The sequence below is a fragment of the Alosa alosa genome, chromosome 3 (assembly GCF_017589495.1).
Source record: "Alosa alosa isolate M-15738 ecotype Scorff River chromosome 3, AALO_Geno_1.1, whole genome shotgun sequence".
In the NCBI taxonomy this organism is placed as follows: domain Eukaryota; kingdom Metazoa; phylum Chordata; class Actinopteri; order Clupeiformes; family Clupeidae; genus Alosa; species Alosa alosa.
In genome coordinates, this window is record NC_063191.1 from 28,388,068 (window position 1) to 28,401,764 (window position 13,697).

A 13,697-nucleotide genomic window follows, 5' to 3' on the forward strand; every position below is an offset into this window, starting at 1 on the left:
CAGAGGTGGTACTGTGCATCTGCCAGCATGTGTCTTACATTGTTTGAGTGCTTACCATTTTGTTTACAGTTTAAAGTAAACAATTGATATGGGTTTACACTAAAACATTAAAATTTAAAAGTTCAAAGAAAACATGACTGCTGTCAAATTGATTGCACTTACGGCTTTAGGGTCAACATGCCACCAATCTCGCTTTATAGTATATACCACAATTCGTGATCCATGCATACCACAATTTTTTTATTTTTCCTCATTGACAAGCAGACACTAATGTTGATCTCCCTCTTGTTACCTGGAGCTAGGAGACCTGTCATGCTGAACTGACAGATAGGAGCTCTGTAGTGTTACTCTGGCTCTGCTCTCTGACTCAACTGCATTGTTTCTCTGTCTTTCCCCCTCTCCCTTTCTGTGTGTGTGTGTGTGTGTGTGTGTGTGTGTGTGTGTGTGTGTGTGTGTGTGTGTGTGTGTGTGTGTGTGTGTGTGTGTGTGTGTGTGTGTGTGTGTGTGTGTGTGTGTGTGTGTGTGTGTGTGTCTGTGTTCTGCGTCCTGCAGGTATGAACCTGAACAAGCGGGAGCTGAACGAGCACGTGGAGTTTGAGTCACAGACGTACTATGCAGCGTTCGCGGCTGAGCTGGAGGCCTGTGCCCAGCCCATGTGGGGTCTGCTCACACACTGCAAAGTCAAAGTGAGACCCGTCGCCTCTCCAACTCTCTTCAAATATTATCCCAGCATGCACCTCTTCTCATAGCTCCTCAAATCATATCCCAGCATGCACCTCTTCTCTCACTGCCACTCACCCTCTCATAGCTCCTCAAATATTATCCCAGCATGCACCTCTTCTCTTAGCTCCTCTAATAATATCCCAGCATGCACCTCTTTTACCGCTGCCACTCACCCTCTCATGGCTCTTCAAATATTACCCCAGCATGCACCTCTTCTCATAGCTCCTCAAATCACATCCCAGCATGCTGCCTATGTGTGTGCTGTGCACTTACCTAAGCTTTTCCATGGACCAACAGGAGACGCAGGAGTACACAAAGACAGTGGTGCGCTTCTGCCTGGAAGCCCTTCAAGTGTGGTTCGATAACATCGGCTTTGTGGACGAGGTAATGGGAAACACTAATTAAATAATTACAATGAAAAGAAAACATACTATAAGTGTATTCTTTAGAGACTGGTTGACAAGAACTCATGTCGAGTGATGGTAGGTGGTCTCTCCTGCTTTGAGGGGGACACTTAGACACTTAGTTTTCTCACTCTAGAAGTTAGATGACGCCTGATTGGTGCATATCCTCTCCCTCTTTCAGCCTGCGCCCAATCAGGTGACATTTCACTTACCTCTGCACCGATACTACGCCATGTTCCTCAGCAAGGTACGTGAGGCTCCTGAGCTGGTGCTGTACTGCCCATCATTATGTTTAAAGCACTCTGTTTGTCCTGCTTAGTTTGTCATAGCGACTAGACGTGTGGAAATACAATGAGATGCATAAACCTAATGCATAAAGCCTTTTTTGTTTTTTTTACTGTCACTAAACATCCTCTCTCAAACAATCACTCTGTCTCTGTGAAGTAGTGTTAAAGATTAGATTATGTGAGCGTCTGTTGGACTGAAATGTTTACACCCCTGTGTGGATGTGTAGGGGTTGTAGCGTTGTGCTGACGCTGACGTGACTCTTCCGCGTGTGTCTGCCCAGGCGGTGAAGTGCCAAGGCCTAGATCTGGACAGCCTGCTTCCTGACCAGGAGATGCTAATGAAGATCATGGTCCACCCTCTTCAGATCCAGGTAGGGAAGGACAGCACTCACTGAGCCAATATTTTACCATCTCTTCATAATTTTCATTTTTTGGTGTGATGATGTGTATAGTGTATATAGCACTTTCTGCAGTATAGTACATTATAGTGTATTATAGTATATTAAAGTGTGTTATAGTATATTATATTATATCATAGTGTATTATAGTATAGGATAGCATAGTATACAATATTATTATATTATTATACAATATTATTTATACATTATACAGTGTCAATTAAAAAACATGTAACGGCGGGCAGATTCTCTGTGTGTTTTCATACTGTATGTAGTATGGTTTGTCTGCACAGTTTAACCCATTCGTGCTGGATGCTGCACGACGCAACATTCTATCTCCCGCCTGTTGCTGCATAGCGCAGCATTGACTCTCCCGCTGGATGCTGCGTAGCGCAGCATGCTTTTTATTTCATGTTTCTAGGTGTGCAGAGGCTTAGATAGTAAGGTTTTAGTAGACGTTGACAATTCTTAGCATTTTTTCAGAAAACCCTCAGGAAATAAGGTTATTTAGTCTAGAATGCCATAGGATTCTATAGGCGTTTTTAGCAGGCATTTCAGGAGTAAATGGGTTAAACTGCAACAAAATTTTTATGTAGTGGGGTGTGGCTGCCTTAAAACAGACCTGATCTGAGTGCGTGTGTGTGTGCGCAGGTGAGCCTGTCTGAGATCCATAGCAACATGTGGGTGAGGAACGGCCTCCAGATCAAAGGTCAAGCCATGACCTATGTCCAGTCCCACTTCTGCAACTCCATGATCGACCCCGACATCTACCTGCTCCAGGTAAGCTGAGATTATAGCCTGGAGGCTGTTAGCCAGTGTGCGCTCACTGTGCTCTTACACTCTCCCATTGTTCTGTTATCACTATTGACTGACCAACTGACCGATATTTAACAGTCACACTTATTCAAAGCGACACAGACTCTCAACGGCGAACCTGGGTTGACCCTTTTCAGTTGCTGATGTTCCAACTGCTCTTCCATCCACGGGCGTTTGCACTGGCCATCACACAGTGACCACTCCATAGGCAATACAGCACTGTCAGCTCCCCTGTCACTAGGACTGCTACTGCTCTGCTGTAAACAATGTACAATTTAGATGCTCGTTGTTTAATATTTAATATTCTAACTTATTATTAATATTTCAATTCTGCTTTTGAGTATCACTGTTACTCTGACTATTACTGCTCTACCCACTGCTAGTGTTCATGCTATTTTATTAATAGCACTGTTTTTAGAGACGGTGCTAGAAAGTTATATGTCAGCCACACTTCTTTCTTTACTTGCCTTGGACTTTATAACACACAGTTATGACAGCTGTTGCACTGGTCTGGCCTCTACTGCCCGCACTGCTGGTCATTACTGGGCAGGCCATAGTTAATAACCACTGCTGACACACACGGCTGGCACTGCTGGTCATTACTGGGCAGGCCATAGTTAATAACCACTGCAGACACACGGCTGCTAGTTCCTGTATCAGTGGCAGAGTCCATACTGCTGCCAGCTGCACCGTCCTTACGAAACGGCCACAGATTATCACGGCCATGGGAGAATGAAGACTTCAAAGGGTGGGATGTAAGCTAATTCCTGATTTAACCAGGGTGTTGATATGTGTGGGGGATGGGGCCTGGGCAGTGCAGTCCTTCAGCTACTGAAGCCAGCTGTTCAAATCAGTCCTGTGTGATGGAAAACGGCACCCTTGTGATTCATTGTCAAAACAAGGGCAGTGAAAGTCAGGTGTGCATAGGTGACAACAAGGGTGCCAGAGGGAACGCCGCTGCGACGCACACGCCTTTGCCTCACACACGCACACACACGCACACACACACACCATATTCCACATGTAGAACTTGTTGTGAGAGACATTGTAATAATAATAATAATAATAATAATAATAATAAAGCTTTATTTGTATAGCACCTTTCATACACAGAATGCAGCTCAAAGTGCTTTACATTTGAAGCATGTAACACAATAATAGTCAGTCAGTCATTATCAATCACTTTTCTTTGCTGTTTATGTTATACTCAGCAACATATCAAAAATATAGAAAATGACGCCATAAGACTGGCAGCCTTAACCCTCTTACCCCCACAAGCACCCATATGGCAACTGTGGCAAGGAAAAACTCCCATATTCCAGGAAGAAACCTTGAGCAGAACCTGACTTAATAGGGGGAGCCCATCTGTTTCTGGCTGGCTAAGCCCCCCAATAGTAGCAGATGTAGAATAATCTGAAAATGTAGTCTACAGGATAAGATGAGTTAACTAAAAGCTTTCCCTGTACAGGTATGTTTTCAGATCTTTTTAAAATATTTACTGAACTCGCCTGCTTGATGTACAGAGGCAGGGTGTTCCATAGTTTGGGGCATAATGGATAAACGCAGCTTCTCCACTTTGTTTGTGGAGCACTTTGGGTACGATTAAAAGATTAGAATTGGATGATCTAAGTTTCCTTTGTGGTTGATAAGATATTAAAAGCTCAGAGATATATGAAGGTGCTATGCCATTCAAAGCTTTGTAAGTAATTAACATAACCTTAAAATCAATTCTATAGGAAATAGGGAGCCAGTGCAGTTCAGCCAACACAGGGGTGATGTGTTCTCTCTTCTTAGTCTTAGTTAAAAGTCTAGCCGCAGAGTTCTGTATGAGTGCCAATTTCTTTAGATGTTTTTTGGGAAGACCAGTTGTCATTGTCAATAAATCCACCCAGTAAATAAAGGTAGATTGACTGGAAAGCACAGGTGAGCTGAAGTATGAACAGAACAGCACATATCCTAGGTCACACTGAAGCAATTTGATTGATTTCACTAAGGAAATTCGCCTTTATTTCATTGTTCATAGTGTTGTTGCTGTTAGAGTACTGCGAGGTGTGTTTGATTATTCATTCATTCTTTCTTTCTTTCTTTCTTTCTTTCTTTCTTTCTTTCTTTCTTTCTTTCTTTCTTTTTGTCTTTCTTTCTTTCTTTCTTTCTTTCTTTCTTTCTTTCTTTATTACTTAGGTGTGTGCATCTCGACTGGATCCTGATTACTTCATTTCCTCAGTTTTTGAGAGGTATGTCAAGTAAAAAGATGAAGATCTTTCAGATTTTTCAGTGCAAGTAGACATTAATATCTGACCCTCCCCCATCCCCATTACTGATCTGTATCCCTGCGTGTGTGTGCGCGCGCCTGTGTGTGTGTGTGTGTGTGTGTGTGTGTGTGCGTGCGTGCTTGTGTGTGTGTTTAGATTTAAGGTGGTGGACTTGCTGACCATGGCCTCCCAGCATCAGAACTCGGCGCTGGACTCTGAGCAGGAGCGGCCCATGCTGGAGGGAGCGCTCACCTTCCTGGTCATCCTCTGCAGCTTGCGCATACACCTCGGTAGGACGCACGCGCACACACAAACATATACACACACACACACATACAAACATACGCACACACACATATACATATACACATACACACACGCACGCACACACACACACACACACACAAAAATGCTCACACCTAAGCATACACCCAGGTAGGACAGGAGTGCACACACACACACCTAGGCATACTCACTTGCAGATGCACACTTCTGCACAAGCCTGCAGATACACCAAGTTGGCCCATCCTTGCACAAGCACTTAGGTAGAACACATGTTTTAGATCGTGATAGGTTTACACACCTGAGCAGACACCGTTGTGGGACAGACAGGTACACACACCTGCACAGACACTTTGGAGAAGAGTAGACCTCCTGCACACACAGTGTATAGGACCTGCACTAGTATAAGGCAGACCCCCACACTGGGAACAAATGAGCCTCATACTTTGAATAAATCCTTCTCTATATGTCACCCTTTCTTTCTCTCTCTTTCTTTCTCTCTTTCTCTCTCTCCTGCTTCCTCTTTTCCTCTGTGCCCCTCTGGTCCTGTCAGGCATGGCAGACGATGAGATCCTGCGGGCGGAGATGGTGTCCCAGCTGTGTATGAATGACCGCACCCACAGCTCCCTGCTGGACCTCGTATCCTTCTGTGCTCAACTGAACTCAGCGTCACCGTGCCCTCCGGAGCCAGGGTGTTCGTTTAGACCTCTCTCAGTGAACAGCTGTGGTGTGTGTGTGTGTGTGTGTGGGGGACTTGTAACTCCTATATAGTTTATATGTGTGTTTATTATGTGTGGGCGTGTATGTGGATACTCTGTGTGTGTGTTTTCCTTGACCGTCTGCCACAGATCCCCGAGAACCCGAACCCAAAGAGTGGCATAGTCCCAGGCAGCTGCAGCTTTGAGGACATGTTGTCTGCAGTGGCCGACTTCAAGGCCCCGGTGTTTGAGCCTGGAGGCTCCATGCAGCAGGGCATGTACACGCCCAAAGGTGCGGACACCTCCACAACACTCGCTCAGTCTGCGTGCCACGAGGAGAGAGATAGAGACTATCAGACCTACTCTGTGTGTGCGTGTCTGCGTGTGTGTGTGTGTGTGTGTGTGTGTGTGCCAGACATGTGGACTCGAGTCTTGACTTGATAAAATTCGGCATGACTTGCGACTCGACTTGGACTTGAATACTATTCACTCAAGACTTGACTCGGACTTTGCCTCTTTGACTTGTGATGACTTGACATGTCTCGAATCAAAAACTAAATTTCCTGATCGTGGACCAGTCACCCCAGAGACGCTTTCCTGCGACTAAAAAAAAATAAAAAATAGCGGAGACAAGCGGCCAGAGCACAGTTCAGTAGCCTACTGCCACTACCCCCCCCACATGCTACGCACTGTGTGTAGGGCACCAAGAGACAGAGGAAGGACCAACATTTAGCCAATCACTAGTAGCTTTACTGCAAACTGATTTGCACTCTTGTTAGAGAACGCTTGTCAAAAAGCACCAACAGCATGTTACATAAAGATGATACTTTTCGAGTCCTCTCCATTAAGATCCAACTTAAACTTATGCTAGGCTACTGCATTTAATTGAGAACACATCTAAGCACGCATCAGAGGGAGAGAAACGAGTAGGTTCCAGCTGGCTTGTCATTGTTGATGATGATTGATATCTTCTTTAAAATATAAGAAACATATAAAAAAGAAATCGTTAGGCAACAAGTACGAGATTAGAGGAGATTGTTAATTTATCCGGTTCTCACTAGTCTACTATACTGTTATAAACTATGAGATCCAGGTCACTATGACATAGCTGCACTCACTGTGATTTGGAAAAATGGACAAGAATATTATGAAGAGTTGTCTTTGCCTTGTGTAATGGAACTGGTGAGTCTTGAAGTATTCAACAATTTATTTACATGAAGCACATGATATGCCGATTGAAACGCATTCCACTCAGCTACTGTAGCTAGGTGGCTACTGGCTACCAGGCTCATAATTCACTTTTATTTGCAAACAGAAAATGTCAAGCAAGCATCATGTCATACATGCTTCTCTTTCCAAAGGAATGAAAGCTGTTTGTGCCAACTTAATATCATGCTTATCATTGTTAATATTGTGCTATACATGTGGCACAAACAATGTTTGAGTTTGTGGCCTAGCCATAGGCTATATTTGAACGGAGCTGGTAAAAAAAGATCATTATGAGAACGTGTGGACAGTGCACAATGGGCTTAAAGTGACAGTGCACCATTTACAAATTAGATAAACAGCATCAAATGTGTAGTATTTAAGAAATTAATACTTTAAAACACAATTACTGTCATTATTATCTTTTTTAAATAATATAAAAGTGTTGACCTTGGCTTCCCTTATGAGTCACCACTGGCAGACAGCCTAATAAATTGTTTGCAGGCAAATCTGTGGCCTAGCTTAGAAATACCATCAGTCAAATTATTACTCATCCTTACAGTGGGTCCGAATTTGGAAAAAAATATATATATATTTGCAGCTGTGCGGAGTGTCATGTAGCTATCCGCTTTTTGTACAGATTACCAGGCATGCACGCAGTATATTACACAGGTATGCACATGCATATGTCGTAAAAAGATTACAAGACAGAAACATTGAACATATTTTAATCTGTATTTATAAAAAAAATAAAATACTGTGGATTAGATGGAAGTGCTAAAATTATGATCGATAGTCTAATAATGGCATTATTAAGAAGAGTACCTGATGACTTGTTCAGGACTTGAAAAAGATTGGGACTTGGACTTGACTCGACTTGGCTTTGATGTGACTTGGACTTGGACCTCGACTTGCCCTTCTCTGTATTTACTTGGGACTTGACTTGGACTTGACTGCTAAGACTTGGGACTTACTTGTGACTTGCCAAACAGTGACTTGGTCCCACCTCTGTGTGCGTGTGTGTGAAAGGGAGAGGGATAAAGACTCTCAGGCTTACAGTTTGTGTGCGTGTGTGTGGTTGAAAGAGAATAAGAGGTGTGTGTGTGTGTGAGAGAGAGAGAGAGAGAGAGAGAGAGATATTTAGAAATGTGCTTGCCTAAAGGAGTGTGCGCACACTTAAGTTGTCTTGTTTTTGGCAACCTAGCAATCTCACAATACTAACCCTGCCCTGAACAGGATTTTGTGTTGTTTTGGTTTTGCTTTAGTTTTGTTTTGGCTTTTATTTATTTATTTATTTATTTATTTATTTATTTTTCTGGCTTTAAGGAGCTTGGAGATTGGTGCCTACTGCACCAATGGTTATATGCCAAGTATGCATACAGGCCTCCTTGAGTGTGTCAGTTTCCTGGTCTACTATTATAGAACATAAGATTCTGGATATATCAGCATGCTATATGCTAATAGATCAGAGCTATCTGAATGTGTCAGTTTGTAAGCATACTTGTACTAGTACACAAATTTCTGGAAATGTCAGTTAGTAAGCATACTTGTACTAGTACACTAGTTTCTGGAAATGTCAGTTTGTCAGCATACTTGTGCTAGTACACTAGTTTCTGGAAATGTCCGTTTGTAAGCATTTGTGCTAGTACCCTAGTTTCTGGAAATGTCAGTTTGTAAGCATACTTGTGCTAGTACACTAGTTTCTGGAAATGTCAGTTTGTAAGCATACGTGTGCTAGTACACTAGTTTCTGCAAATGTCAGTTTGTTAGGGCTTGGGAAGGTGCTGTAGGGGTTCTCTCCTCTACTACTCTTTGGCTGTGGCGTACAGTCTTCCTGTGTGGACGCATCAACCATTCACTCTGCTTCACAGTGCTCTGAAGGGATGATGCTGTTTCTGTCTGCAGCCACTTGGGGGCAGCCTTGCACCTCTTTTTTGAATGCCTCCTCATCTCTCATGCTTCTGTTAGTCTTTGTAGAGATGTGTTTTAACTCTGCCAATTTTGTAGATGTCTTGAAGTGTGTGTGTGTGTGTGGTGCGTGTCCATAAATATCAATGATTAGTGTGTGTGTGTGTGATTTATAAATTACAATGATTAACGTGAGTGTGTCATCTGCAGTCAAAGTGTGGAAGAAGAACTCCATCATGGTTATCCTCAGAATTTTGTGTGTGTATGTGGTCTTAAACCTCACTTCTTGTGTGTGTGCGTGTCTTCTGCAGCCAAGGTGTGGGAGAAGGAGTTTGACCCCATCATGGTGATCCTCAGGACAGTCTACAGGAGAGACGTGCAGTCAGCCATGGACAGATATGCTGCATTGTGAGTGCACTGTGTGTGTGTGTGTGTGTGTGTGTGTGTGTGTGTGTGTGTGTGTGTGTGTGTGTGTGAGAGAGAGAGAGAGAGAGAGAGAGAGAGAGAGAGAGAGAGAGAGAGAGAGAGAGAGAGAGAGAGAGAGAGAGAGAGTGTGTGTCTAGGCATTGTTTTGATGCAAAGGTATTCACTGAAATGGATATTTTGTGTGTGGCCCATTTAGTCAACCTATGACAAGCTCTTCCAGATGATTCAGAGAAATGACTCAAATTACTCTCAAATGATTTCTGTTTCATTGTGCCCTGTGGCGGCTTCATTAATGATCAAATGCTGGTATTACCTCCTGATCAAATGCTGGTATTACCTCCTGATCAAATGCTGGTATTACCTCCTGATCAAATGCTGGTATCCTCCTGATCAAATGCTGGGATCCTCCTGAACCTCCTGTTCTCGCTGCGTGGGTTCTGCTGCACGGTAGCCTTATCTAGTGTGCACCGCAGATTCAAATGTAGTGTCCAATGTATTTCTCACTGTGGCTCCCAGCTGCAATGAGTTTTTTGACTTGAGAGTATGTTTGTTACCCACAGTAGTAATAATAATAACAAGACTGTGTGTGTGTCCATGTGTTCATGACAAAGGCTATCTAAGTGGAGTGCATGTCGGAGAGTGTGTGTGTGTGTGTGTGCGTGTGTGTGTGTGTGTGTGTGTGTGTGTGTGTGTGTGTGTGTGTGTGTGTGTGTGTCAGCGTGTGTGTCAGCACTGGGTCAGTGTTGACACTTGAGCTCATGGAGGAGACCAAGTGCTGAGGTCCCAGAGGGACAGACACACTCCTGATGGGCTATTAGTCCTCTGTCACCGCTGATCAATACATCACGCCTCACTCTCAACACTCCACCAGACAAGAGAGGAGGAGGGGTGTGTGCGTGTGCATGTGCGTGTGCGTGCGTGTGTTGCTGGTAGGTAAATGGCAGATAAGGATGGTAGAAGCAAAAATAAATGCAAAAGGCCCAAGATGAAATCAAAACAAACAGTAATGGTGACCATAATGTCACTGTGAATTTGTGTGTGTGCGCGATACATCTACTCATGGGGGCATTGTGTGTGTGTGTGTGTGTGTCTCTAGGCAGGGGGGGGTGTGGAGTGTGTGTGTGAGTGTGTGTGTGTGTGTGTGTGTGTGTGTGTGTGTGTGTGTGTGTGTGTGTAAGTCCCTTGGGCACTCCTCGGATGATGGATTGCCTGTCAGCAGGCACACAGAATAGACCCGTCGTTGTGGTCCTTTAGCCATGAGCAGAGAAGCACGGAGGTGCTTACCCCTTTCCCTCCTCACTCGGCCCCACGCCACATCAGCACGGCTGCCTGTGCTACCCGGGGGCTCCAGACGGTGGCGCTGCTGAGCCTTTGCGGTTGCCATCTCCCTCATTACATTACATTACATTACATTACATTACATTACATTACATTTGGCTGACGCTTTTTAACCAAAGCGACTAACAACATGGTAAACAGTAAGTTTTGGAACAATTCTCACAATTTTAGGACAGTTTAAAAAAACATTAGAGTACAGTAAGAACAAGTGCGTCGGTGAGTGCTGTTTTTAACAGTTACTTGTCAGTTTAAAACGGCTGGTGAGTGCTAGGATCAGTAAGACTTGTTGTAAGTGTTGCTATGAGAGTAGATGTTCTCTAAAGAGCTGGGTCTTCAGGAGTTTTTTGAAAGTGGAAAAGGATGTCCCTGCCCTTGTAGGAACTGGCAGTGTGTTCCACCAAACCAGGGAACAACAGATGAGAAAAAGTTTGGATTGGCTTGAGCTGCACCGTGGTAGAGCTAGACGTCGTTAGATCAGAGAGGCGCGTGTCTGGAGGTAGTGTAAGTCTGTATGAGGGCATTCAAGTAGGTGGGAGCAGAACCGAGACTACTTTGTAGGCAAGCGTTAGAGACTTGAATTTGATGCGGGCCGCCATAGGTAGCCAGTGTAGCTGGCTCGGCTGCTTGCTGTGCTGCTGGTGCACTCTAGCTGGCAGCAGAGACTTAGAACTGAGCTGGACGTCTGGGCACTTCTTGTGCCAATTATAAACATGAATGAACAACAGAATGCCCAATGCGCACAAATATTATAATACATGATATTATAATACATGATAGGATTACATGGGCATTATCACAGTGATTGGCTTGAGTGTGTGTGTGTGATCGGCTTGTGTGTGTGTGTGTGTGTGTGTGTGTGTGTGTGTGTCTGTTGAGGGTCAGATTTATGACTATCTGTTGTTTTGCTTTTGGTTTAAGCTACTGTACTTGTGTGTGTGTGTGTGTTTGTGTGTGTTACATTTACATTTAAAGCATAAATATTCAATATTGTCATAAGTCAATTCTATTACAAGGGGCCACATTGTCCACGGAGCAACTTGGGGTTTAGTGTCTTGCTCAAGGGCTAAATTGCGGAAGCCGGGAATTCAACCCACAACTTTTTCAGGCTACTGGACTCTAGCCCAGCTCCTTAACCACTACGCTACCACTGCCACATGTTGAGAGTCTGTGTTATATCAGTGCATATTTGTGTGTTTGTGCACATACAGTATTTATGCGTGCGTGTGTGTGCACACATATGTGTGTGATTGTCCTCAAACGAATGTCTCTGCCCTATGCTGACCATTTCTGTGCTTTCCCTTCGTCCACCAGTTTGAAGCAATCGGCATCAATCTCAGGCAATCCGTGGCCACCTTACAAAGAGAGGACCCCTCTGCACTCGTGCTACAGGGGCTTGGTGCGCCTGCTCCACTGCAAAACCCTCCACATCGTCATCTTCACACTCCTCTATAAGGTGGGGCACCTGCACTCTACCTACTCACCACACTAATGAAACTATACACTGATCTCAAAACAACACTGGATAAATGTGTGTGTGTGTGTGTACATCTTTAGATCTGGATGGACCATCCCAACATGTCGGAGCATGTGCTGTGCATGGTCTTGTACCTTATTGAGCTGGGGCTGGACAACCAGGTTCAGGACGACGAAGACGAGGTACAACTGGACTACCATGTTCTCATAGTAACTGGACTACCATGTTCCCATAGTAACATGTTCTCATAGTAACTGGACTACCATGTTCTCATATTAACTGGACTACAGTACCATGTTCTCATAGTAACTGGACTACCATGTTCTCATAGTAACTGGACTACAGTACCATGTTCTCATAATAACTGGACTACCATGTTCTCATAGTAACGGGATTACATTACCATGTTCTCATAATAACTGGAGTACCATGTTCTCATAGTAAATGGACTACCATGTTCTCATAGTAACTGGACTACCATGTTTTCATAGTAACTTGACTACCATGTTCTCATAATAACTGGACTACCATGTTCTCATAGTAACTGGACTACAGTACCATGTTCTCATAGTAACTGGACTACCATGTTCTCATAGTAACTGGACTACCATGTTCTCATAGTAACTGGACTACAGTACCATGTTCTCATAATAACTGGACTACCATGTTCTCATAGTAACTGGACTACAGTACCATGTTCTCATAATAACTGGACTACCATGTTCTCATAGTAACGGGATTACAGTACCATGTTCTCATAGTAACTGGACTACAGTACCATGTTCTCATAATAACTGGACTACCATGTTCTCATAGTAACGGGATTACAGTACCATGTTCTCATAATAACTGGACTACCATGTTCTCATAGTAACTGGACTACCATGTTACCATAGTAACGGGACTACCATGTTCTCATAGTAACGGGATTACAGTACCATGTTCTGATAGTAACTGGACTACAGTACCATGTTCTCATAATAACTGGACTACCATGTTCTCATAGTAACGGGATTACAGTACCATGTTCTCATAATAACTGGACTACCATGTTCTCATAGTAACTGGACTACCATGTTCTCTCTCTCTCTGTCCCTGGTTAGGAGCCATGTATAGAGGAGCGTTGCCATGACAGCTGGTTCCCGGGCACCAGCCTCCTGTCCAACCTGCACCACATCATCAACTATGTGCGCGTGCGCGTGCCTGAGGACGCCTCCGAGGTCAAGAGGGAGCCGCCGCCCAGCACCAGTGCCGAGAGCAGCCCACCTAGCCAGGTGAGACAGAAAACACATACCACACTCCCCAGACCCCCCCCACACACACACACACACACACACACAGTACCAGCGCCGAGAGCAGCCCACCTAGCCAGGTGAGGCAGAAAACACACATATACACACACACACAGCACCAGCACCGAGAGCAGCCCACCTAGCCAGGTGAGACAGAAAACACACACACACACACACACACACACACACCACA

General features: G+C 44.2%; 1 protein-coding gene across 1 annotated transcript in view; it reads left to right on the plus strand.

Moving 5' to 3' along the window:
* The window catches only part of ubr3 (ubiquitin protein ligase E3 component n-recognin 3), a 73,883-nt gene that overhangs the window by 22,229 nt on the left and 37,957 nt on the right, over positions 1-13,697 (plus strand). Inside the window, exons 10-22 of the mRNA XM_048238643.1 lie at positions 553-686; positions 1,021-1,107; positions 1,309-1,374; positions 1,696-1,785; positions 2,464-2,592; positions 4,810-4,862; positions 5,037-5,170; positions 5,716-5,801; positions 6,011-6,152; positions 9,286-9,382; positions 12,050-12,191; positions 12,293-12,394; positions 13,316-13,486. Of these exons, the coding sequence (XP_048094600.1) occupies positions 553-686; positions 1,021-1,107; positions 1,309-1,374; positions 1,696-1,785; positions 2,464-2,592; positions 4,810-4,862; positions 5,037-5,170; positions 5,716-5,801; positions 6,011-6,152; positions 9,286-9,382; positions 12,050-12,191; positions 12,293-12,394; positions 13,316-13,486 (1,433 nt within the window). The remainder of the gene's footprint in view (positions 1-552; positions 687-1,020; positions 1,108-1,308; positions 1,375-1,695; positions 1,786-2,463; positions 2,593-4,809; positions 4,863-5,036; positions 5,171-5,715; positions 5,802-6,010; positions 6,153-9,285; positions 9,383-12,049; positions 12,192-12,292; positions 12,395-13,315; positions 13,487-13,697) is intronic.